Source organism: Neolamprologus brichardi, chromosome 23 (genome assembly GCF_056152115.1).
Source record: "Neolamprologus brichardi isolate AB-2024 chromosome 23, ASM5615211v1, whole genome shotgun sequence".
Classification (NCBI taxonomy): Eukaryota; Metazoa; Chordata; class Actinopteri; order Cichliformes; family Cichlidae; genus Neolamprologus; species Neolamprologus brichardi.
Genome location: NC_142125.1, coordinates 41,753,600 through 41,779,233, shown reverse-complemented (window position 1 = coordinate 41,779,233; position 25,634 = coordinate 41,753,600). Strand labels below are relative to the sequence as shown.

General features: G+C 43.4%; 3 protein-coding genes across 5 annotated transcripts in view; all 3 read left to right on the top strand.

Annotated features, from left to right (window-relative positions):
- The window catches only part of LOC148096496 (NACHT, LRR and PYD domains-containing protein 12-like), a 63,598-nt gene extending 43,203 nt beyond the window's left edge, over positions 1-20,395 (top strand). For 2 of the 3 annotated variants that reach the window (XM_087835657.1, XM_087835655.1), the window contains one exon: positions 20,200-20,395. In XM_087835657.1, the coding sequence (XP_087691783.1) occupies positions 20,200-20,395 (196 nt within the window). Of the gene's footprint in view, positions 1-17,914; positions 18,095-20,199 lie in introns of all 3 variants that reach the window. The other variant, XM_087835654.1, reaches the window with a different exon arrangement.
- On the top strand, positions 307-3,151 carry LOC148096498 (dynein axonemal heavy chain 5-like). The gene is made up of 4 exons (XM_087835650.1): positions 307-1,607; positions 1,684-1,793; positions 1,893-2,376; positions 2,645-3,151. Exons 1-3 carry the CDS (start codon positions 1,425-1,427, stop codon positions 1,909-1,911), a joined length of 312 nt encoding a protein of 103 aa, XP_087691776.1. The 5' UTR covers positions 307-1,424; the 3' UTR covers positions 1,912-2,376; positions 2,645-3,151.
- LOC148096497 (NACHT, LRR and PYD domains-containing protein 12-like) lies at positions 4,845-12,069 on the top strand. Its single transcript, XM_087835773.1, has 6 exons — positions 4,845-4,931; positions 6,260-6,395; positions 6,724-6,858; positions 8,679-8,810; positions 10,882-11,123; positions 11,231-12,069. Exons 2-6 carry the CDS (start codon positions 6,286-6,288, stop codon positions 12,067-12,069), a joined length of 1,458 nt encoding a protein of 485 aa, XP_087691899.1. The 5' UTR covers positions 4,845-4,931; positions 6,260-6,285.
- Positions 20,396-25,634: the final 5,239 nt, after the last annotated feature.

Genomic DNA, 25,634 nt, shown 5'->3' with positions numbered 1-25,634 from the left:
AAGCTGGCAGGTAGAGTCTGGCACAGGGAGAAGAGAGCAGGTTAAGTCACGGCACGAAGGAAACTCAGGAAGAAGCGTGAAACTAGTGACGACACTGACGAGTGTTTACACAATAATCCAGCCACGAAACATTCCCAGCGGCCGCCTTAAGTAGCGAGAGCGTTGATTAGATGATCGTTCGCAGGTGCCGGAGCCACGGGCAGGAGTCACCGTGACTCCGCCCCGGTAGAGCGCGGGGCGGAGTCACGGGCAGGAGTCACCGTGACTCCGCCCCGGTAGAGCGCGGGGCGCGGGAGGAGAGCGAGAGGAGCAAAACATAAAGAAAACACTTGTGGCCATACCGAGTCAGCTGAGCAGGCACAGGGACCATGACAGATAGGGTCTCTGGTCAGAAAGTTTGTTCCAGATTCATCTTAACTGGGTGAACAAAACTCCAGTAGCACTCTGACTTTATTTACTCCCTTTATTCAACCTGTATAAACTCTGTGCTGTTGTTATCAAAACTTTGAAAAAAAAAGCTATTAGACTCTATTATATTCCAGCACACAGGTCTACCATGTTGTTGACGTCAGGCTGTCATAATGTGCTTCTAAGCACAGAGTGGGCGTGTCTTCTAAGCACAGAGTGGGCGTGTCTTCTAAGCACAGAGTGGGCGTGTCTCATAGATAGTTTGATGCTGCATTGGTTGGAGATGACACCACAGAACAGGACAAAAGGAAGTTATGCATGAATTTAACTGAGAAAAGAGATTGTGGCCAAATAGTTCAAAATATGTTGGTGTAACTCTTGGAGCTCCGTCAGTCTGATTCAAATCATTTTGTGTTTTCTTAACAAAGACGAGGTTTGTGGTTCTGGGCAGAAAGCAGCTTCCTGATTTCTAGTTTGGCAAGAAACCACAATAAATCTATGAACTAGATTTGTCTGACAGGGACAGGCCCTAAACTCTCGGAGTACAAATGATTCAGTGCTTTCTTAACAAATACGACGTTTTTGGTCCTGGGTAGAACACATGATTCCAGTCAATATGTGAGACCGTCAAACCACAAACCGATCATGATATGTGTGTCACGGCTCGTAGGATGAGCCATGTGGAATTATTAAAGGAGCCAAAACAGGCATTTCTGATGTGAGGAAGCTTTATTAATGGAGGTGGTAAATACACAAGGCGAGGGCGGCGAAAAACAGAACTGAGTAAACCTAAAGTGGGAAAACAAACCTGAAATGACCAAACGGGGTGAAGGACAGAGAGACGCAGACAGGTGCAGGAAACCACTCAGGATGATGGAGGGGATTAACACAGACACACAGAGAAGAGAACACACAGGGCTTAAATACACACAGCAGTAATCAAGGAATGAAAGACAGGAGGGGAATGTTTCTACGACACGCTGTCCTCCTGTGATCTGAGTGAAGCTCAGACTCACATGTTGTCACTGTTTTGTGTTTGCTCGTCATCTACGTTGATGTGTCACATGTTCAGCCTTAGAGTTTGTCTCTGTGTGCAGACCATCAAACCAGCAGACATCTCCACGGTGAGGAAGCTGCAGAAGCCTCCTCATCTCATCATGAGGATCATGGACGCCGTGCTGCTGCTGTTCCAGAGAAAGGTCACAGTTGGGAGGCTGAAACGTTCCCTCTGAGTGTTCACGACATGCTTTTATAAATCTCTTTCATCTTTCTCAGGTCGACGCCGTGACCTCTGACCCCGAAAGACCTTGTTCCAGACCGTCGTGGGCCGAGGCGATGAAGCTGAAGCAGAACTCGGCCTTCCTCAGCACCTTAACTTCAGCAAGGTCACACACACACACACACACACACACACACACACACACACACACACACACACACACGTTCACTGACGCTCGATCTGACTCGTGTTTCCGCCGTTGCAGGGACCATCATCCTGTCTGAAGACCTGCGCGACGCCCTCGACAGCATGTTCGATGCTCGGATCCCGCGCCTGTGGCTGAGGCTCAGCTGGCCGTCGGCCACGCTCGGCTTCTGGTTCAGCAGCTCAGCGCGTGGATCAGCGCCGGCCGGCCCAACCAGTTCTGGCTCACCGGCTTCTTCAACCCGCAGGTTGGTTCATTGTTCTGGAAATCTGGAGTTTTGGAATTCTTCAGTTTTCTTTCCGAATGTTTTTTGTTTCTTTAGGGTTTCCTGACCGCCATGCGCCAGGAGACGACATGCTCCAACCTGTCCAAGGGCTGGGCCTTGGACACGGTCACCCTTAGCAACGATGTCACCAATATGATGAGGGAGGTCGTCTGAGCTCCGCCCCCTGAAGATGTGGGTGGAGTCTATATCTATGGCCTCTTTCTGGATGGAGCGGGATGGGACAGACGTGGCGCCAAATTCGCTGAGGCTCCGCCCAAAGTTTGTCTTTTTAAAATCAGTGTTTTTTAACTTAGATTAAAATAATAAACTGAAGCTTTAAAAAACTTCAGTGTTCAAAAGTCCAACGTTTTACTGTTTCTGTATTTTTTTGTAAATTAACATAAAAACATTTTTGAAAAACATCTTAAAGATTAATTTAATGAAAAATGATGAAATAATAATTAATTTGTCAGCAATTTAGGAACTAAATGAAATCAAAGTATTTTTGTTTTTGCTCAGTAATAATAAGTTTGTCTCGGCCCCTCAGGTCCTCTTCACCCCCCTCCCTGTGGTCCACGTCTTCGCCGTCAGCTCAGCCAACATGGCCGACAGTAAGCGTCCCCCTGGCGGCGGGGGGGCGGTCAGCCTGTACTCGTGTCCCGTCTACAAGAAGCCTCGACGCACCGACCTGAACTTCATCTTCTCCCTGCAGCTGAGGAGCGTGCAGCCGCCCGAGCACTGGACGCTGCGAGGCGCCGCGCTGCTCTGCGACTGCAAGTGATCCAAACGTTGTTGTTCCACAGACACGGACAGACACTCACCGTGGGGCTCTGCTGTGTCTCACTCAGACCTCCCCACAGGTTTCAGTTTGAGCTTTTTTATTCTGATGTTCTGATATTTTCCATTTTTCTTCAGCACCAAACATGTTTGTAGGTTTTTAGTCAGTTAAATTTATGAAAATCAAAATGTTTCCACCTCTTCTCTCTGCAAGTCTCTAATAATAATAATAATAATAATAATAATAATAATAATAATAATAATAATAGTAATAATAATAATAATAATAATAATAATAATAATAATAGTAATAATAATAATAATAATAATAATAATAGTAATAATAGTAACATTAATGGTCGTGTATGTGACCTCACACAGTAAAGCTGATGTGAGGATCATCACAGTTTTGGTGGTTGTATGAACTTAGAATGCATAAAATAATAATTTGTTTTAATTAAAAACTTTCCCTCTGTCATTTCCTGAGTGTTTCAAAATAAAAGTCCTCTCTTTCATGTTTTGAATGTGAGGCTGTTCCTGTGATGCCTTCAAATCTGTTTAAGTCTGCAGTTTTTTACACTTCAGACCCAAAGTGACTCAAACATTTACTTAAAAGAGGTTTTTGTTCGTCTGGGTTTTCCTGCTCAGCAGCGCTAAACAGGCAAAAGCAGAAACACACAAACAGAAAGAAACAGGAAAATATGTGTTTCTGTGAACAATGCAGCACCAAAATGAAAGACCAGGATTTATTTTTAATGACTGACAAAAACATTAAATGATCATGTTTATTTTCACATCAATCAACATTTTCACATCAACTCTTCACTTTTCACTGGCTTTAATCTGGAAGGTTTCTCCAGATGTGGAACATTCATGCTAAACATTCAACATCTGACGACCGTCTCCGTGTAAAACACTGACAAACTCAAACTTTATACGGTAACTGACAGATTTATTCCTCCATTTTCAGGCATTTCACAATGAACTTGGATTAGTTTGATGATTTTATTCACGTTGGTGAATAAAACCAGGCAAGAGGCTGATTCCTGCAGAGGAGGAGGCAGAGTGGAGGAATCTGCAGGTTCTGTCTCTAACACACAACCAGAGCTTCAATCATAACGAGCACATAATAAAACCATGATCCCCCCTGATCGACTCTTTTAGCCTGTTTCCTCTGGATCGAACAGGATCTAACAAACCCCAGCTTCTGCTGGGACACTGGTCATCATGGGAGGAAAAAGATGGCTGCCGTGTTGCTGTTTCCTGTCTTACACCAGGGTTATACTTCCTGTATCTGTGGGTCTGAGTTTTTAATCAGAGGATGAACTTAAAGCTTTCAGTCTGCTCTACAACCCACCACCTATCCACACGTCTTCTAAGTGGACTGGAAATCAGTAAAACTTCTACCAGACTTTAGTAAATATTGCATTAAGATGAGCAGACAGATTTTAATCTCAGCATCGTGCACACAGATTTTTCAGGACACTGGAAGAGTTCCTGCCGTGGATTTAGATGTTAGTGTTGTGTGGATGATCCCATTCTGTGATCTTTGTGTTACTAACACTGATGCTTTTACACTTTAGGACCCTCGAGACCTCTGCTGCTCAGCCGTCCTGATCGCTGCCTCCACTTTAACCAGTGCCAGAGGCTGTAACCTCTGATCATTTCACCTGCACCGACAGTAAAACTCTTCTCCAGAACCAAACGTGCCATAAACCCATCACAGCTTCATCATCAGCTCAGTCTCAGCAACATGCAGACGACCGAGCAGCAGAAACTCTGCAGGGAACGTCTGAAGTCTGTTCTTCAGTTTTCCCAGCTCACTGTTTATTGAACATGAGACAGAAAAATAACTTCACCTTTAATGTGAAACTTTTATCGCCTGTGACATATTTGCAGGAAGTTTTCATGCTGTGATTTAATGTCACAGCCATAAATATCACACAAGGTAAAAACTACAAGTCCCAGCATCCTCTGTGTTTAGGGAGGAGCAGTGAAAGTGAAAGTGTTGATCCTCCGTTCAGAGCAGCAGGAGGAGGAAGGTGGAGCTGAGGCAGGTGAGTGTTAACATGAATATGTTTCTTCTTATGACATAAAATAATTCCACGCTGTTCGTGTCTGTGGGTGAAACGTGAGGCAGGTCGGCTCCTCTGGTTTCCTGTAAGTAGAGAGGAAGTGAGTTTAGCTGAGAGAGCAGGAGGAGAGTGAGAGCTGTGCTGAGGCAGGTGAGTGTTAACACCGCTCTGACATTACTGTGTCTCTGTGGCGGGAACAACAGGCTCCGTCAGTGGAGGCAAAAATAATCAGACTTTGGTTTTTCAAAGGAAACTACTTTATGTCGGGAGAAGCCGCGCGCTCATTGGATAACGGCTTGTCAATCTCAAGTTATTAGCCAATGAGCGCGCAGTTTCACAGTAAGACCCGCCCTTATCACGACGTCTTTTAAAACTAAAATGGCGACAGAAACTCTGTGAGTGGAGTTCAGGCTGACTTTATGAAAGTGCGACGTTTGAGCCACTTCCTGTTCTCAGTCCCGGCGTCCTGATCACCGAGGTTTCTGTTGCTCTGATATCTGATATTGATTATATCGGTAAACAGGCTGTAGGCAGAAACATCAGGTCTGATCTGAAAATCCCTTCAGAAACAAACTTTAAGAGTTTTATGTCCGTGTGAGGCCGCACGCTGATTGGATAACCACCTGTCAGTCTCAGGGTATTAGCCAATTAGCGCGCAGATTCACAGTAAGACCTTATCACGTCATTCTTTTAAACTAAAACATCGACAGTAAAACTGTAACGTGTCCTGTGATCTATAAACACTCTGTGATGAATAATCTGAAGTCATTTTGAGCCTGACAGTAGTTTCCTGTCACAGAGCAGAAGCTGCAGGCAGTTTTTGGCACCTTTATATTTAATTTATTCCAAAATAAATCAATAAAGGTAGAAAAGAACTCTCAGTGACATTAAAAATCTGTTTTTAAAGACAGATGTGACCAAGTGCAACAAATATAAGATGACATGTTTACAGATATTTGAAGTATTGATCATATGTAGAACACAGAGCAGGTCCAATAACAGAGTCATCCTGCTCACAAACAGCAGTTTGGTTTCATGAGCTCACTTCCTGCAGTGATCCTCAGCTTCTCTCCAAAGGAGCCGTAACATGTGGGCTCCTCACCATGACGATGATCCCAAACACACTGAGTTCCTTCATCCACCTGATCATGTACTTATTAAATAATGTGATGGTTTTGGTGTTTTTTAAAGACTTTGAGCCTCTAAAATAACTGGTTTGGACTTTAGGGCCAAAGCTCCAACATTAGAAAGCCGTCAGTGTGATGCTTCCAGTACAACAGCACCTCTGAGTGTGTGTGTTTACCTCTCAGACTAACTCCACCCTGACATCAAGAAGATGGAGGAAGAGGACGGAGCAGCATCTGCAGCATCCAGCTGTGTGTCTGTGAGGAGTGACGGGGTTACACAAACACCTCCACCTTACAGTCATGGACCTGCAGCAACAATGTAAGAACACTACTAACTTTATTAGTCATTTCAACAGAACCATGACAGAATCATTGATCTGTGATTGGTTCAAACTGTTTGATCTGAGTTAGATTTTTATTGACTTGTTTTCTTGCTAAGATCTGAACTCTGTAAGTTTAAGTGAAGTCAGTGCAGCAGAATCAGAGAGAAGAGCTGAGAACAAACTGAGTTCATTCAGAGACAGAAAAACTGGCTGATGATTGGCTGACCTGTCAGCGTTATGAGGCAGACACAATATCACAGAGGGATCAGCTGATCATATGGCTGTCAGAGAGAACTGATCAGTTATTGATGTTTGTGTTTGCAGAGGTCAGAGGTCACAGTCTCCAGCATCCAGCTGTGTGTCTGTGAGGAGTGACTGGTCCAAAGAAAGACTTCCTCCAGTCTTCAGTCATGAACCTGCAGCAACAACGTTCTTCAATCATGGAGCTCAGCTGACCATGTAAGAGAGCTGCTGACTCAGAGTTCAAAGGTTGTTTCTATAAATGTGTTCTGCCAGTGACATCATAACTTAACCTAACACTGGTCTGTGTATGAAGTATCATTTAGTGGCAGTTGTTAAAGTTGTATAATGATGATGCTAGTTTGGGGTGTATTTTCCTGCTGATGCAAATGCATCTACTTTGCCCTTTGTCTGGTGCTTTGGACAAAGACGTCCAATGAAACTCAGAACAACACAGTTTGCACCACCAGCAGGCAGAGGAAGTGGCTGACATCCAGAAATCCTACCAGTGGCTGAACAAAGCTGGACTGAAAGACAGCACAGAGGCACTAATCATGGCAGCACAGGAACAAGCTCCGAGCACAAGACCCATAGAGCCCGGGGTCTACATGGGTCTTTTTGGGGGGGTTGTGTTGTATTAATAGTGACTTTGTTTCTTTGGACCTGACCAAAATATTTAGTTTTTCAGTTCAGTTGCAACATTGACTAACACTAATGCAGGGGTCGGCAACCTGCGGCTCTTTAGTCCTTATAGTGTGGCTCCGCGTGGTTTGGGAAAATAAATTAGAAGTATTTAGCTGAAGTGTATTTTATTTATGTTCTTTTTTAACTTGTAGTTCTAAATTGGAAGATTATTGTGATTTTGAAATATAAAAATAAAATTATATTTCTTTATTTTTTCATCGCTCAAATAAGCGTCACACTCACGGAAGCCGGTGTACCCGCCGAAACGCCGTGCATTTATCGAGACTTTCAGCCCCAGGTAGGCCAATTCTGGATCTTTGGATCCACATTATGTCAGCAGCTGTTCTCCACCGTGAACTATGTTAAAAACAAACACCGCTCACGCCTCACAGACGACAGCTTACAGTCCTGTAAAGATGAAAGTGACTTCGTACAGCCCCGATCTGCAGACGCTGTGCGCAGAGGTTCAGGAGCAGAAGTCCCGTTGTAAACATATCACGGCAGACCCGACGATGTTTGCATGAACACGCTTTTCAGCATCTCTTTACTGACCACTTTTCACACACGGTTGCTGTACGCACACAGCCAGCTGTAGCTTTGCAGCTCACAGCCCGACACACACCAACACAACAGCACAGACGTTAAGGCGGCGAGGCGTGATTGCGGGTGCCGCTCGGGTGCGTCGCCTCCCCTGCAGCGGCGCTGCAGACCACGCCCCGCCACACACATTAACCAGGTAAAATACATATTTAGGCAGAATTTTGTAAATATCTATTTTTCATCTTTCAGCAGCATAGAGCTTTTTTTCAATTATTTTTTAAAAGTCAGGTCAAGGCTCCAAAAGCACAAAGGAGATATAAGGGTGGCAGCTCACAGCAGTTTTTGTTTGCTGGATCATTTTAGTTCAGCTGGGCGTCTTTCCTTTGGTTATATTTCTTTAAGAGTTCAAATGTGTTCATTACATAAATAACATGTAATTTTCTCTGTAACTTCATGGATTTCATCAGCAACACACCTTAGTTGTTCACACAAAGCATAAAGGTAAAAAACAATATATACAGTGTTATCTTCATTTCAGATGTCAAAAAGTATTTGCGGCTCCCAGTGTTTTCTTTTGCGTGGAAACTGGGTCCAAATGGCTCTTTGGGTCCTAAAGGTTGCTGACCCCTGACCTAATGGTATATTTTTTTTAGCTGGATCGTTCTATAAAAACATGAATCAAATCTGAGAAAAGTTTCCACCTGACCTATTGAATGTTATTGAAGCCAGAAGTTTGCCTTCATACTGTGTTTCTTGCATGCCTTTTGTGGTATACTAATTGATGTGAAATGAATGCAATGTGGTTGTATTTGCAGAGGTCAGAGGTCACAGTCTCCAGTATCCAGCTGTGTGTCTGTGAGGAGTGACTGGTCCAAAGACAGACCTCCAAACTTCAGTCATGAACCTGCAGCAACAATGTTCTTCAATCATGGAGCTCAGCTGACCATGTAAGAGAGCTGCTGACTCAGAGTTCAAAGGTTGTTTCTATAAATGTGTTCTACCAGTGACATCATAAATGATTCCTAATGGTGGTCCGGGTGCGATAATGCTAGTATTAATCGTAGTAGTAATGCAATCCAAGGTAATGATTTCTTCTCTGTTGCTGTGAACGTCTCTGCAGCCGTCTGTACTCTAATCTGAGACAACTATTACTGACAGAAACCATCACATTATCCAGTTTGTGTGTTTGCAGCTGCTTAAAGATTTTAAACAGAGATTAATCAGTAATTCATGTCATATGAATGTGATGTGTTTGTGTTTGCAGAGGTCAGAGGTCACAGTCTCCAGCATCCAGCTGTGTGTCTGTGAGGAGTGACTGGTCCAAAGAAATACTTCCTCCAGGCTTCAGTGATGAACCTGCACCAACAGTGAACTTCAATCATGGAGCTCAGCTGACCATGTAAGAGAGCTGCTGACTCATTTACAGGTGTTTGAAATTCTGAGACCACTTTGTAATTTTAGTTTATATTTTAAAAGTGTTTTTATTTGTAGTTGCCTGTATTTTTATGACACTGTGTGTAACGTGGTGGTTCATGCTGTTTGGGATTGTTTTGGTGTATTTGTGTCAGAACATCAGATAAATGATTTCATCACATTTTAAAAGAAAGTATCAGGATAATAATCTGAACTGAGTCATCAGAAATAGAAAGATGGTCTCAACAGGCCACTGAGCTGATCTCCAAAGAAATGCAGAAGATTGAAGAGTCCGAGGCTGTTTATTTGTCACAGGCATCGTCATACACGTACAACACAGTGAAATGTGCTGAGCTGCTCCTGTGACTGGACAAAACATTAGAAACAATCATTAAATGAAATAATGAAACATTGTGCAGATGTAATGTTAAAGTGCTTTGTGCCACATTAGCACAGCATGTACTGACAGAGCAGTGCAAGCAGAACAAAGCAAATGAGCAAAGTGATGTAAACAGAGTAACTGAACAGAGTGAGCAGAGTAATATCAGCAGTAATGAAGCAGCAGGATCAGTGTAGCAGCGTGTGACGTCATAATGAATCAGACATGATCTGAAATATGACAGTGAGACAAGAACATGATGTAAGGTCCTGTTTAAACCCTGATGGTGATGCTATGAGGGGAGCATGTTCTGATTTAGGACTTGGATGGTCTGAGGATAGAAGCTCCTCTCTGTTTGTGTCCTGATGGTGCAGAAGCTTCTGCCTGATTGTAGAAGGAGCTGAAGCCAGCATCATCCCAGAGGTGAAGCTCCTCTGTGTGCAGACCTGAGGTCAGATTCCTCCAGGCTGATGTTCAGGATCTACAGAAACGTGTGGTTGTAGTTATTGCTGCACTGTGTGCTGACAGCAGATACTCAGAACAAAGCGCTGCACACGTGTTCTTTACAAACATCTGTACATATCAAATATGGATTATGGCAGTGAATGAACACGTTTCTGTCATTTGTTTCATTGGCTTCTTTTTTCTGCCTGTGTTCATGTGATTAATGTCTAACACATAAACAGGTTTGTAATCAAACATCACATCATCAGGGAGGCATCATGAAACAAAGTTACTGCTGGAGGCTGAACTCAATTTGGTGGCAATGTTCAAAAATATCACTCAGATCATTTCAAAGCTTTTAGTTCTTCTTCTTCACTTCTGTAAAATAATAGAAAGGAAATCAGAACCCAGAAGTTCACTTCCTGATGACTGAACTCTTTCAAAATAAAGCTGAAAGCTCTGAATGTGACACCGCTGCTCCACCACAGTTTTTAGAGGAGGTCAAAGGTCAGTTCAAAGTGATGGATCCCAAACTTCCAGTACATCCAGTGAAGGACATAATCAGCTGTGTGATGAAGGCTTTTACTGTGGAGTTTGTAGGCTGATCACTCTGTGTTTAATAAGACAGGAACAGCAAAGGAAACTTGGATTCTGAACTCAAACACAAGTTTCTCCACTTTGACTTTTCTCTGTGACCATCAGAGCTTCTGCACAGTGTCATCAAATCTGGATGTTTGTCACTGATAGTCAATGATTTTAGTGATAAAGAAATGTGTTCACAGAGGGAGGAAGAGGAAGAGGAGTGGTGTCTGTGAGGAGGAGCAGCCGTCCTGCTGTGCTTTGTGTCAGGACGTCCTGAAGGATCCAGTCTCTACCAGCTGTGGACACTGGTTCTGCAGACAGTGCATCTCCTCATACTGGGACCAGTCTGCTTCATCAGGAGACTGGTCCTGTCCCCAGTGTGGAGAAAGATCCAGAAGCAGAGCTGGACTGCAGACAGCCAGTCAGAGCAGCTGTGTACAAAGTAAGACTGAACATCTGTCTGCTGATGGACTCATTTCTGAAAACTGGACTTCTTGTTGTTGTTCAGACATTGAAGAGTTTTCTTTCTGTTTTTCTTTCTTTCAGCAGATGTTGGTCTGCAGGAGGTTTTAGATGAACATAAGATCAGTCTGAGGAGGAGATGTGAACGTGTGACTGAAGGAAGTGATGAAACAGGAAGTAGAACCCTCCTCAACAGGATCTACACTGAGCTCTACATCACAGAGGGACAGAGTGAAGAGGTTCATACCCAACATGAGGTGAGGCAGCTGGAGACAGCTTCCAAGATGGATGCCCTCCATGACACTCCAATCAGGTGCCAGGACATCTTTAAAGCCTTACCTGACCAACAGAGACCCATCAGAGTGGTTCTGACCAACGGCGTGGCTGGTGTTGGAAAAACCTTCTCAGTGCAGAAGTTCACTCTGGACTGGGCAGAGGGCTTGGAGAACCAACATGTCAGTGTGGTGGTTCTGCTTTCATTCAGGGAGCTGAACCTGATCAGAGATGAGCAGTACAGTCTTCTGGAGCTGCTCCATGTTTTCCATCCAACATTACAGAAGGTCACAGCAGAGAAGCTGGCTGTCTCTCAGCTTTTGTTCATCTTTGACGGCCTGGATGAAAGCAGACTTTCATTGGATTTCACCAACAGGAAGCTGCTGTCTGATGTCACACAGAAGTCATCAGTCAGCCAGCTGCTGACAAACCTCATCCAGGGGAATCTGCTTCCCTCGGCTCTCGTCTGGATAACTTCCCGACCTGCAGCGGCCAATCAGATCCCTCCTACATGTGTTGACAGGCTAACAGAAGTACGAGGCTTCACTGACGCCCAGAAGGAGGAGTACTTCAGGAGGAGATTCAGTGATGAATCTGTCCAGCAGAATCATCTCCCACATGAAGACATCCAGGAGCCTCCACATCATGTGTAGTATCCCAGTCTTCTGCTGGATCACTGCTACAGTTCAGGAGCACATGTTGACTACAGAGCAGAGAGGAGAGCTGCCCAAGACCCTGACTGACATGTACTCACACTTCCTGCTGGTTCAGACAAAGAGGAAGCAGAACAAGTACCACGAGGGACATGAGACGAGTCCACAGGAGCTGACGGAGGCTGACAGGGAAGTTCTTCTGAAGCTGGGGAGGCTGGCGTTTGAACATCTGGAGAAAGGAAACATCATGTTCTACCAAGAAGACCTGGAGCAGTGTGGTCTGGATGTGACAGAGGCCTCGGTGTACTCAGGAGTTTGTACTGAGATCTTCAAAAGAGAGTGTGTGATCTTCCAGAAACCAGTCTACTGCTTTGTTCATCTGAGCATCCAGGAGTTTCTGGCTGCAGTCTACATGTTCCACTGTTTCACCAACAGGAAGTCAGAGGTGCTGAAGGACTTCCTGGGAAAAAAATACAACGAGTCATCTCTGGACAATTTTTTGATGGAAACACTAATAAAATCCTTCAGGAGTAAAAATGGTCGTCTGGACCTGTTTGTTCGCTTCCTTCATGGCCTCTGTCTGGAGTCCAACCAGAGACTCTTAGGAGGTCTGCTGGGTCAGACAGAGAACAGTCCAGAAACCATCCAGAGAGTCATCAAGAGCCTGAAGAATAACAAGAAGTTTAATTCCTGTCCTGACAGAAGCATCAACATCTTCCACTGTCTGATGGAGATGAACGACCTCTCAGTACATCAGGAGATCCAAGAGTTCCTGAAGTCAGAGAACAAATCAAAGAAACTCTCTGAGATCCACTGCTCAGCTCTGGCCTTCATGCTGCAGATGTCAGAGGAGGTTCTGGATGAGTTTGACCTGCAGGAGTACAACACAACAGACCAAGGACGACAGAGACTGATTCCAGCTGTGAGGAACTGCAGAAAGGCTCGGTGAGTCCAAGATTTGTTATTCAGAAATGCAGAAGCTGGAGGATGTTTGGTTATTTGTTCTGACTCAAGCTGTTGTATAATATTTTTGAAAGAGTTTCCAAAACCAAATTTGTGTAAAGTTGGAAATGAACATTTCCAGTTAACTCTGTTAAACGTTGTTTCTGCATCTAAAGAAAATATTGTAGTTTTGATGTTTTTACTGTATGAGTAGTCTATCAAATTAAGTAATCTATGTGTATTTGTTGATGAGTGCCTACCTTTTATGAAACCAGTTTGGTCAGGATGCATTAAGAGGGGGGTTATTTTCTCTAATCTCTTTGAGAGAGCTTTGCAGATTATTTTAAGGTCTACATTTAAAAGAAATATTGGACGATAGCTTGAGGGATGTACAGGGTCTTTGCCTGGTTTTAGCAGGAGAGTAATGTTTGCAGAATTCATATTTGATGGATGTCTGCCCTTTTCTTTGATTTCCAACAACGTTCTGTAAAAACTGATGCCAGAATCGTCCAGAATTCTTTGTAGAATTCTGCAGGGAAGCCGTCTGGACCTGGAGCCTTATTATTGGACATACTTATCAGGGCTTCCTGGAGTTCACCTGGTGTCACCTGGTGAATCCACTGACATTGCTTGACTGTCTAGTAATTTTGGAAGAGTTACGCTGTCAAGAAACTAATAAATGTCTTTTTTAGAGTTTCATAGAAATCCCTAAAAATGTTGTTCATTCTTTCAGGTCAAACATTGTGTTCCCAGATCATCTTTAACAGCACATATAGTTGTTTTTTCTTTATTTATTTTTAACTGGTTGGCTAGAAATCGACCAAATTTGTTACTGTGTTCAAATTGTTGGGTTATTTTGTTCAGTATTTCCTAAGTCCACTCTTTTTAAAAATATTTAACAAAGTCTTCATCTCCAGTTTTTCTCGGCAGAATGTTCTTCTTATGTATTATTGTTACAGATCCAGGAGCGTGATCGCTGACAGCTGTAAGGTGAATCTCAGTGTCTGAGATGTCACTCAGCAGTGAGCTGCTGACCAAAAAATAATCCAGGCGAGAGTAGGAGTGATGGACGTGAGAAGAAAGTACAGTCGTGGCCGAAAAGTTTTGAGAATGACACAAATATTAGTTTTCACAAAGTTTGCTGCTAAACTGCTTTTAGATCTTTGTTTCAGTTAATTACATGACATTTATGCAAACAGTCAGTATTTGCAGTGTTGGCCCTTCTTTTTCAGCACCTCTGCAATTCGACTGGCCGTGCTCTCAGTCAACTTCTGGGTCAAATCCTGACTCACAGCAACCCATTCTGTCATGATCACTTCTTGGAGTTTGTCAGAATTAGTGGGTTTTTGTTTTCTCCACCCGCCTCTTTGACCACAAAGTCTCAATTGGATTAAGATCTGGGGAGTTTCCAGGCCATGGACCCAAAATTTCAATGTTGTGGTCCCCGAGCCAGTTATCACTTTTGCCTCATGGCACGGTGCTGTGGAACGCCTGGACTGCCATAATGAATTAATTAAATACACCATTAATTAATTAAATGTGGCAATAATTAATTAAAATTGGAAATAATTAACTAAATAAATATTTACGACACATTTAATGAATTATTGACACATTTAATGAATTATTGACACATTTAATTAATTAAGGACAGTTTTAATTAATTATTTAATGATATATTTATTTAATTCATTTTGGCACTTTTGTCCCCTTCATGTCTCAGCTTGAAATCATTTTATCTCTCAGCCTCACCCATCAAACTAAGTGGGCGGGGTTAACGCTGCCACTGCAGCTTCTCTAGCATTTGATTGGTTGCCGTGCAAAGTAAGTCCAGACAGGTTGATCCTAGATAATCGATTGCTTGTGTGGACTTGGGGCAGCCAGGTATCCCAGAATGCATTCAAATCACAGGCAGCAATGGTGGTGGTGTAAAGTTTTAAAATATCCCGTTTTTCTGTCACCAACTACACTTTTAACAGTGTTTTAGCCGCGAATGTCGCGCTGTAATCTTCACACGTCTGGTCAGGTTGTCAACATAGAACAAGTTTGCAAAAGTGCTCAGATGTTTTCAGTGATGTCACTCGCTCTGCTAACAGTCAGCTGACAGAGAGCACCGAGCTCACAGCCCCGGTGTTCCAGCTTAACTGTTTTTTTTTTGGGGGGGGTTACTTTACCCAGTTTGTTTACATATTCCACTGTCCGTGTTCCACATGTTGCATTTGCAGATTCTCATTTTCACCGTCTTTTTCCGCCTTGTGTCTCTGTGCTTCTGTAACATAAAGAACGAGCTGACGTGTTTCTCAGGACACCAGCGATCAGCTCAACAGGCCCTCAGTTTACCTGCATCCTCCTCCTCCTCACCTGTCAGCTGTTTAACACCTGCTGCTAATTCAAGAAACGCGCCCACGTGACCTGGTGATAGTCACAGTTTAACTGGGCAGCCGGTGCTCGATTTAACGCAATGTCACATTTTTCTGCACAAGATAAGTAAATATAGTTTTTTTCCCGAGCGCAGAGCTGCTGGAGCTCGTTTCCCTACAGAGCACTTTATAGGCGAACCAGCTTTATCAGCGGCTGATGTCCAATCACACAGCTTTGAAACCTCACCTGAGTTTTAGCTCTCAGTGGTTAAACGCTGGACTTAATTCACTCAGGTTCTGTCTGTCGGGTCACGTTTACTTCGCTGTTTTATTTACAACTGAGCAAATCGGTTTGGCTGAGGTTAAAGTTACGTTTCAGAACTGCACATCTCCAAAAGTTGATTCTGCTCATCTGGACGTAGCGTTTTGTTTCGTCATCATCAGGTGACGTCTTCAGTCTCAGCTGACTGCAGGTTTCAATCTTATAAACAGGACATTTGCATAATGACTGAAACCAGCCCACTGAAGGAACAATGGGCTGGGAGCTCAGTTCCTTAATCAGAATTATGCAAACTGTCACGACCATTGATCAACAACCACTGATCAATGGCCATGAGTCCCATTCACAGAGAGTTGGGGAATGGCTGCAATCACAGCATGTAAGATGGTGACAGATGTACCCTTAGGCCCCTCCTCGATTCAGAGATGGTCTTTCCCTTTTCACTTACTTACCTGGATGATTGAGAATGCATCAAGACGTCATAACTGCATAGTTTTACTGAAGTTCAATGGTTCACTGTGTTAGACTGAACCGTTCGCTTTTCTTTATCTGGTGTGTTTTGGATTTAACAGTGAATTTTGAGATTAAACTGACTTTTAAAATGTTTTTATACAAAGAGGAAAGAGAAGGCGCATTTCCACCGCGAGGAGCAGAGTTTGCAACAGCGTGTTCAGACTGCAACCTGCGACCCACTGTTTTTATGAGAAATGTACGACTTTAATGTGAAACATTCAGAGTTTTTTCTCTTGTTGTGTTTGTTTGAAGCTGCTTCCTGTTGGCTTCAGCTGTTTGGAGTTTCCATTTTCTAAACTTCTACATTCTGAACTAGGGATGCACCGATACCACTTTTTTGAAAATGAGTACGAGTACGAGTACTTGCATTTCAGTACTCGCCGATACCGAGTACTTAATAAAAACATGATTTAAATTTACAGGTAACAGCTTTAGTCCTATAATTTAACAAAAAAACAACAACAAGGGACTAGTTTGGAATTAAGAACATTTATTTAAAATGAAAAACATGTTTTATGCAACATATTACAGAATAAATAATTATGAAAAAAAAAATTCAACAGTGACAGTGCAACTCAAGTATTTTTTTCAGTTTGTTGTAAACTCTGCCGCTTTGGACAACACAAGGGGCATTAATAAACATCTTTGCTATTTAGTGCACAATATTTGAATAAACTAACAACATCCACCAACATAGAACTGTGGCAGTCAGTGCAACTGAGGTAGGTATTAACATCAAGTCTAAGATGACTCACTTAATGGAGAGAAAAAGTCTATAATGTGTGACACTGAGCTAAAAAGCCTTTCACTTTCCACACTGCTACATGGGGCTGAGAGGTATTTACTCGTCTGTTTCTCTGTTTAGAAGTCTCACTAGCACAGTCACAGCTGGGATGACATCAGAGGCTAGTGCGTTGTAGCTGCTCACTTTTTTAGTTAGTTCCTCAAAGGGGGCGAGGATGGCAACAGTCGTCTCCATAAGAGCCCATTGGTGAGCAGTGAGATAGTCAGGGAGTTCGTGCTCGGACACGCCCAGCACTCGCTTTTGTTCAATGAGGGACTGGAGCATGTAATACGTGCTGTTCCAGCGCGTCTGTACGTCCTGCTGCAGTCTCTTTATTGGCTGGTTGAGCTGTCCCTGAATGTCCTCGAGGCGGGAGTAGGCTAAGGCGGAGTGTTTAAAATGCCCAACTGTTTTCCGTCCCACTGCTATAGCATCAGCTATGCTCCTCTGTGCTAATAAGCGTGGGTAAATAAGCGTGGGTAAATAAGCGTGGGTAAACTCTTTGTACTTGTTGTCGTGTTGGGATTTTGGTGCTTGATTAAATTACTTGTGTTAAATGCGCTACCTTTTGTGCCTCCTCTGGACAATTTCGCTGAGCACAATTTGCAGTCCGCCTTTGTTTTCGCGTCTTCGTTCACTTTGAAATAGTTCCACACGGCTGACTTGTCTCGCCTCACCTTCTCTCAGCTCTGAGCTGCAGCCGGGGCCGGGGGGCGGACACTCGGCGCCTGTGATTAACCCCTTACATGCCGCTCAAACATAGACAGGTCTCAGACCGTGGTATCGGTCCCCGGTATCGGGGGACGAGTACGAATACTTTAGAAAATGTGATATCGAGGCCGATACCCGATACCGGTATCGGTGCATCCCTATTCTGAACCTTCTTCAGCTCTGAACAGATGATGAAACACTGAATGATTTCAAGCACTTTGTCTAATAAACTTACATCTTTCATTCTTTATACAGATTGGGGGGCTGTGATTTGTCAGATATTGGCCTTGATTATCTGGCAGCAGCACTGAAGTCCAACCCCTCGTATCCCACAGAGGTGGACCTGAGTGGAACCTACAGGAACCTGAAGGATCCAGGAGTGAAGCATCTGTTTGATTTTCTGGAGAATCCACGATGTCGATTTGAAACTCTGAGGTCAGTCAGCATGTTTTAGTTGTGCTGAGATGAATATGATGTGAAAGTTGTGCTGACACTAAACTGCAGACATCAGGCTGATATTATACTGATCCACACTGAGGATCTTCATGGTAAAGTCAGTTTTCTTCTTCTCTGGTTTAGTCCATTGACTGCAGCAGAACAATGTTCACATTTCAAACAGTGATACTCAACGTATGGCCCGCGGCCCACACGCGGCCTGCCCACCTTTCCTCATTCAGAGAGAGGGGACCCTGATTAACTGTGTAGCTTCTTCCTCACAGTTCTAAGTATCAGACACAACAATGAATAATCCACAGCTGACGGTCTTTAGCAGGTCAAAGGTCACGGCACACAGCAGACAGTCAGAAATATTCTAACTCTGATCATTTATCAGTTGTGACACTGTGAGACTTGATCAGAGGTGTGATCATCACAGCAGAGGCCTTTGTGTCAAAGTCACTGAGGATCAAACAGAAACACATGAAGCAGATTTTCCTCTTCTGGCTTTTTATAGCAGATAACCTTCAAAATATTCTGCAGACGATCAAAAACTGAAGCAAACCATGAATCAACATGTGAACATGACCTGATGCTGCTGAAGTGAAGCAAAGTTACAGAGGTTTGATTACAGACACAGCTGAGAGTTTGTAATCTGTCATCATTTTAAAAAGTTTCCATGGAACAGCAGAAATGAGGCTTTACTGTCAGAGGCCGACAGCACTGAACACAACAGCAGACTGGTGGCTAATAAACAGTGAATGATGCAGAAACAGATGTTTGAAGCTGTTCTTGGAGTACACTGAGAGAGAGAGAGCTGTGCAGGCAGGAACAGCCAAAGTCAGAGAGAATTCATGAGCATATTTATCAAACGTGAAGCAGAGTTTGGATCTTCTTTTGCTGCTGGTTCACTCAGTTTTGGTTGGAGACAGATGAAACCTGCAGCTTCAGGATCTGTGAGCTGTCCACTTTCAGCCCCGACGGCGTGTCCGTGTACGTGGCGTCGAGTGAACGATCCACGCTCTGTGTTTCCATCTTTGTGTGTTTAGCTGCTCTCATTTACTGTTTTAGCTGTTTGCTGCTTGTTGAAATAGTTTGTGAGCTTAAACCTGAGATTCTGGCAAAATTCATTTATATTAAACATCGATTCAGGATTGAATGAATCAACATCGTTTTATTCAAATTAAAACCATTTAAATGGGAACATGAATTTTTTACAGCTGCCTCTAATGCTGGGTAATGTCAGCTGGTCCATGTGCAGCTGGCTGTGAGGCTCAGGGAGCGTCTACAAAGTGCAACACTGAAAGAACATCATCCATAAATATTGAGTAATAACTGGACTCTCATACAGCGAGACTCAAATGCCTTTAAACATCAGCTTATCCTGCTGATCCAAGTCCAACACTGAGTTTGTAAAAACATGTTTGTCAATCATTTTGTTTGGTTTCTGAGGAAAATGATTCAATAACTTGCTGCTAATATACAACATTTCATCATATTTCCTCATAACCCTCTTTTGTGTGACCATTTGATCCCATTTGAATTTGCAATAAAGGATCCACAGAGTTTGGTGACAATAATGACAGTAGATGTTTGTGTGAAAGTGCTGGAAGCAAATGAGTGTGTGATGTTCTTTCAGTGTTGCACTTTGTAGACGCTCCCTGAGCACTGGTCTCACAGCCAGCTGCACATAGAGACCAGTGTTGTTAGTCCAGGTCAGAAGATGACTTGTTGGAATGAAAATGAGCTTGTAGTTTGTCTGCTTTAATAATGTGACTGGAAAAAGTTGTTGGATTTCAAATATGTCTATTTCTTTCACACTTCACCTTTAAAAGTGAAGCCATGTGGTTCCTGGAAGGAAAAACACGACTTTTTCAAGTCTTTTTCCTTTTTTTATGAGAAATGTACGACTTTAATGTGAAACATTCAGAGTTTTTTCTCTTGTTGTTTGTTTGAAGCTGCTTCCTGTTGGCTTCTGCTGTTTGGAGTTTCCATTTTCTAAACTTCTACATTCTGAACCTTCTTCAGCTCTGAACAGATGATGAAACACTGAATGATTTCAAGCACTTTGTCTAATAAACTTACATCTTTCATTCTTTATACAGATTGTGGAGCTGTGGTTTGTCAAAGATCAGCTGTGATTATCTGGCAGCAGCACTGAAGTCCAACCCCTCCCATCTGAGACAGCTGGACCTGAGCATCAACAACAACCTGCAGGATCCAGGAGTGAAGCATCTGTGTGGTTTCCTGGAGAGTCCAGGATGTAAACTTGAAACTCTGAGGTCAGTCAGCATGTTTTAGTTGTGCTGAGATGAATATGATGTGAAAGTTGTGCTGACACTAAACTGCAGACATCAGGCTGATATTATACTGATCCACACTGAGGATCTTCATGGTAAAGTCTGTTTTCTTCTTCTCTGGTTTAGTCCATTGACTGCAGCAGAACAATGTTCACATTTCAAACCTTCAAAGAAGAAGAAAAATCCTCCACTGGAAAATTCACTGTGAAACTCTCAAACTCTTCATTCCACCTTAAAGTCTGTGTGACACTGAAATCCAAATCAAAATGTGCGTTTGCTTTACAGACAGCAGTCCAACACAAACATACACACATCATCCAAAACACAGTCCAACATCCAAATCTCCTCCACTGCCAGCATGAATGATGGGAAAGAGAAGGAGGAACACTCTGACATTCAGGGTTAGAATGAGTTTCATAAAGCAGACTGTGAAGATCAAAGCTGCATTAGAAAGCTTACATGAATGAATGAGTGGACAGAAGTGGACAGAGATCATCTGAAGCACTTCAAAGGCTTTAAATCAGCACATTTCTCTTTATTCTTTATCAACTCTGTTAGTTTCTCTCAGTTTTCTGTGGAATGAAGCTAACAGCAGGCTAATAAGATGCTGACCAATAGGTTTCTATTAAAGGTTGTAATTTGTATATGAAAAAGTGCTTTGGCTCAGCAGGGATCAGCTTACAGGTAGAATACAGCTGCTGGATGGGATTAGCATGTCATAGCTATCTACCAAACTGCTAACTGGGGAATTTCAGGCCATCTATGGATCATTTTTGCTAACTGTTTATTCAGCTTAGGCTCACAGGGCTGCAGCCTGTGCCCTAGCTGTCATAGGGCAAGAGGCGTGGTCCACCTGCACAGGTGAGCAGTCCATCACAGGGCCAACAGAGAGAGACAGAGAAGCACTCTCTCACATCCACACCTACAGCCAATTTAGAAGCACCAATGAAGCTAAGCAGCATTTCATTGGACTGTGGGAGAACATCCAACCTCCACAGAAAGGCCCAGCTGACCAACAAGCTTCAACCTACAACCTGCTTGCTTTAAGGCACTAGTGCTAACCACTTTTCCCCATTTCAGCCCAAATCCTGCATCTTCCTGTTTCTGACTCCAGGCCAGCTCCACTAACACTTTCTCATCAGACACTGCCACCTAGTGGAGGAAGTCTTAGTTCCATTTGAAGCTTCAGATTACAGTTAGTTCCTTTACAAAGAGGTGGAGGTGGTGGGGCCACAGCACCATCATCACTGAGTGCCATAGGACACTTAACCTTTGTTTCCATATGCTGGGAACTTCTTGTTGTTCCAAGGAGGACTGGAAAATGTGTGAAAATCTCCCAGTCAGTTCCTCACAGCACACTTCAATCATTTCCCTCCCACAGCATCAGGACCAGGGCTTTTTCTCTCTTTGGTCCCACTAAGAGATTTCCACACAAACACCTCATCAGTGGGACTCTCAGAGCTACCAGCCCTTTGCTACAATCACAAAGCTCTTCATTGAAATCAATGATATCAAAGCTGGAATCAAATGAGTCCAAGTCTTCTGCTGATTCAGCATCACATTCATCTTTGCTCCTTGTTCTGCATCCCCACCATGGACTTCATTCCTTTCCAAGCCAGCCTTGAGTGTCCTTTATTCAGCTCATCCTCTGCTTTACTTTTACACCTGATTTTAGCTGCTATTTCAACAAGTTTCTGTGCCTCAATATTTTTCTTCTCTCCCTCATAACAAGACAGCTTCTTCTGCCTGAGAACATGTTGGAGTGATTTACTAATCCAGGGCTGCTTATTGGGGAAAATACTTCCTGTTTCCAAAGTAATCCCCATTTTTCCCAGAAAGAAATGTCAGTAGAAATCGATGATCTAAGTGAGAACATGAGCCTTTAAAAAGTCCCAGTGGGTGCAGTCAAAGCAGTCCCTCAGTCCCAGTATAGAGTCTTTGGTCCAGACTGGAACAACTGTGTGCCCAGTTTGAGCTCTCTTCAGTGCTGTGACCTGACAGACCCAGAGGGGCCATCACATCACATTTAGAAGCTCCCCTAATGGAGCCACAACACATGTCCAATACTTAGTCTGTCTTGTTGGACCAACTGGAAGAAATGATTCAAGGACTTAGTCACAGAACAGAGATTCAAATCTCCAAAATCCAACTGGCTGCATCAGGACATATAGTCTGAAACTCTGCACAGTTTCCTGTTTGAAGCTGCTTCCTGTTGGCTTCAGCTGTTTGGAGTTTCCATTTTCTAAACTTCTACATTCTGAACCTTCTTCAGCTCTGAACAGATGATGAAACACTGAATGATTTCAAGCACTTTGTCTAATAAACTTACATCTTTCATTCTTTATACAGATTGAGGTTCTGTGGTTTGTCAAACATCAGCTGTGATTATCTGGCAGCAGCACTGAAGTCCAACCCCTCCCATCTGAGAGAGCTGGACCTGGACTTAAACAACCTGAATTATCCAGATGTGAAGCAGCTGTCTGATCTTCAGCAGAGTCCAGACTACAGACTGGAGACTCTGGAGTAAGTAGAGTGATGGAGTGAGTGGGTGGTGCTGTCAGCAGTATTGCACTAAACACAGTCAGTATGAAACAAAGATCCAGTGTTTCCTGTAAAGCTGCAGCTTCTCAGTGAAGCTGTGAGAGGAGAACGGTGACAGGCTTCAGGATTGGACACAAACACTTCCTGTTTCTCACCTTTATGGTCACCATAGTAACGGCTGACACGCTCTGATCAAACACTGTCAACAGCCAATCAGCTCTCTGAACAAAGCAGCACGCAGACCAATGACTGCATTCATTTCCAAGTTTAAAGCAGTGAAGAACACAGTCTGTAGGTGAGGAAGAATTTAGTGAGAGCAGATGTTTGGATGGAATTCCTCCAGTTAACAGCTGGAACGTCCATCTGGATTGTTGGGCTTGTTGTTGGGGTTCCTACAGAGCTCAGAGTGGACACACCAAGGTTCTTCTAATGAATGAAAGTCCAAACTCAAACTAGGAGGGAAAAACATTTTCAGCAACTTCAATAAAAATCCAAAGATTAGAAAAAGTGAAGCAACAATGAGTCCTAGTACAGTCCCAGCACTGAAGTCCCTGCTGCTCTTTATACTGGATGTGCTGCATCACTGACTGACAGCTGATGAAGAGTCTCTGGAAACACTCGTTTATCTCCTCTGCTCTTCCTCCTTCTCTCTGCAGGTGGAGGTGATGATGGTAAACAGGACGGTGTGTGTGCTGAGAGAGGAGCAGCTGTGTCCTGATGATCCAGAGAGGTTGAAGCAGCAGCAGCTTGTGTGTAGAGACGCTCTGACTGGGCCATGTTACTGGGAGGTGGAGAGGAGAGCTTCATCCAGCAGTGACTGACAGAGGAATGAAGTGCAGATGACTGTCAGTGCTGCAGAGTGAACTGCTCTGAGAACAGCTCCACTGTCAGACACAATGTAGAGTCCAGCATCACCCCTGTGTGTCCCTCTGGATCTGACAGAGGATCATCAGTGTATCTGGACTGCTCTGCTGCTGCTCTGTCCTTCTACAGTCTCTGCACAGTCTCTGTCTCACTCTGGAAAGATTTTACAACTTGTTGTAATTACAGAACATTAATATAATATTCAAACATGTGATCTTCTCTTTATTTCTGAATCTTTACCAAATAAAGAAAAACCAAACGAACAAACAGAACCTGTCGTGTCCTTTTTCACCACATCTGTGAATCTTTTCTGTGTTTTTCCTCTTTTCCTCCTTCCTGCAGCTCCATCTTCATCATTCTGTGTCCAGTATATGTGAACATGTCCAAAGCATCTGAGCCTCATGTTACCCGTTTGTGTGAGTTACGCCTGTCGTTGTGTTGTGGTGTATAAATAAGGGGCAGGAGACAGCGCTGGATCTCTGAGTTCTTTACTGTCAATTTCTGCAACATCTGCAATATATAGAAATGCAAACCTGTGAGCTGTGTGTGTTGTGCGTCTGCTCGGCCACCTCTCCTCCGGCCATGCTGGAAGCAGCTGTGCGTTTGACAGTTTTATCGACTCGACAATAATCGAACAAATTAAATGTTCAAAAATATCAACTTAAGCACTTCAAAGTCAACAAAAAGCTTAAAACAATTAAATAATATTTCACTGAAAAAACAACAGCTCATAAGAACGATACACAAAATAATACAGAAACAAACAAATCAAACTTATTAACCAGGATCCAATGTTTTTGTCACAAACACTGAATCAGCTGATTCACTCTTTATGTTTCTGAGTTTGTTTTGTGATTATAGTTCTGGTTTCTGTTTCTGTGTCTTCACTGTGTCCCACGTCTCCTTACTTTGGACTCTGTGTTATATTTCCTGTTTTACTTTGACAGTCCTGTGTTACTGTTTCCTGTCTCGTGTGTGTAATTGGTCCCAGCTGTGTTTCCCTCCTGTCTCCCGTTCCCTGATTACTAAACTGCGTCCACGCCGCCGGCGCTCCTCTCCACAGCTGGATTCCAGGATTTCAGAGCATCCAGCTGTGGTGAGTGATGGAAACACTTTCTCTGCTCCCTCAGTAATCAGGACAGTTTATTGAACATCAGAGAACATAAAGGACTGTTTTTCACCTGCCCGTTCTGAACCTGGACATTAAAGACTGCTGGCTTCAAGGACATTAATCCCAGTGTCAGCCAGCCAATAACAGCCTGTGTTTTTCAGCTCTTTAGGAGTCAGAAATGAGAACGACACAGACTGCTAACCTCTCCCTGCAGGAAATAAGCTCCGCCTCTTCCTTTCCTGTATATGAGTGATTTGATTCTGACATGAGACACAACGAGTTTTCTGTTTATTGTGACTTAAAGCGAGCAGCAAAGACACTAAACTGTGTGTTTCCAGCTGAAGCTGCTTTTTGTGTTGCTCCCACAATACTGTCTAAAACAGTCAGTGAGGAAAACTCAGTTTATGCTTCCAAGCTCATTGTGAGAGGGCACATTGTGTTCCTGCAAGTGCTGATTTTGTCTGCATCCCTGAGTTTAGTGAGCTGCCTCCAATGACTTGTGAAACCCAGTGTGTTAAGGCTGCATCTCCCAGATGTTTCCACCTTTCCAGCACAGACGATAAATGTTCCCACAAAGGCTCAGCCAAAGACTGTTTGATTTTCTGAGTGTTGGCCTCAAGAGATTGCTCAGTGAGCACCTGAGTGTTTCTGGGACATCGGACACTAACTGGAACTTCAAGTCTGGTTCTGAAGCTGCACATGCAAAGACTGTTTCTGGTTGTAG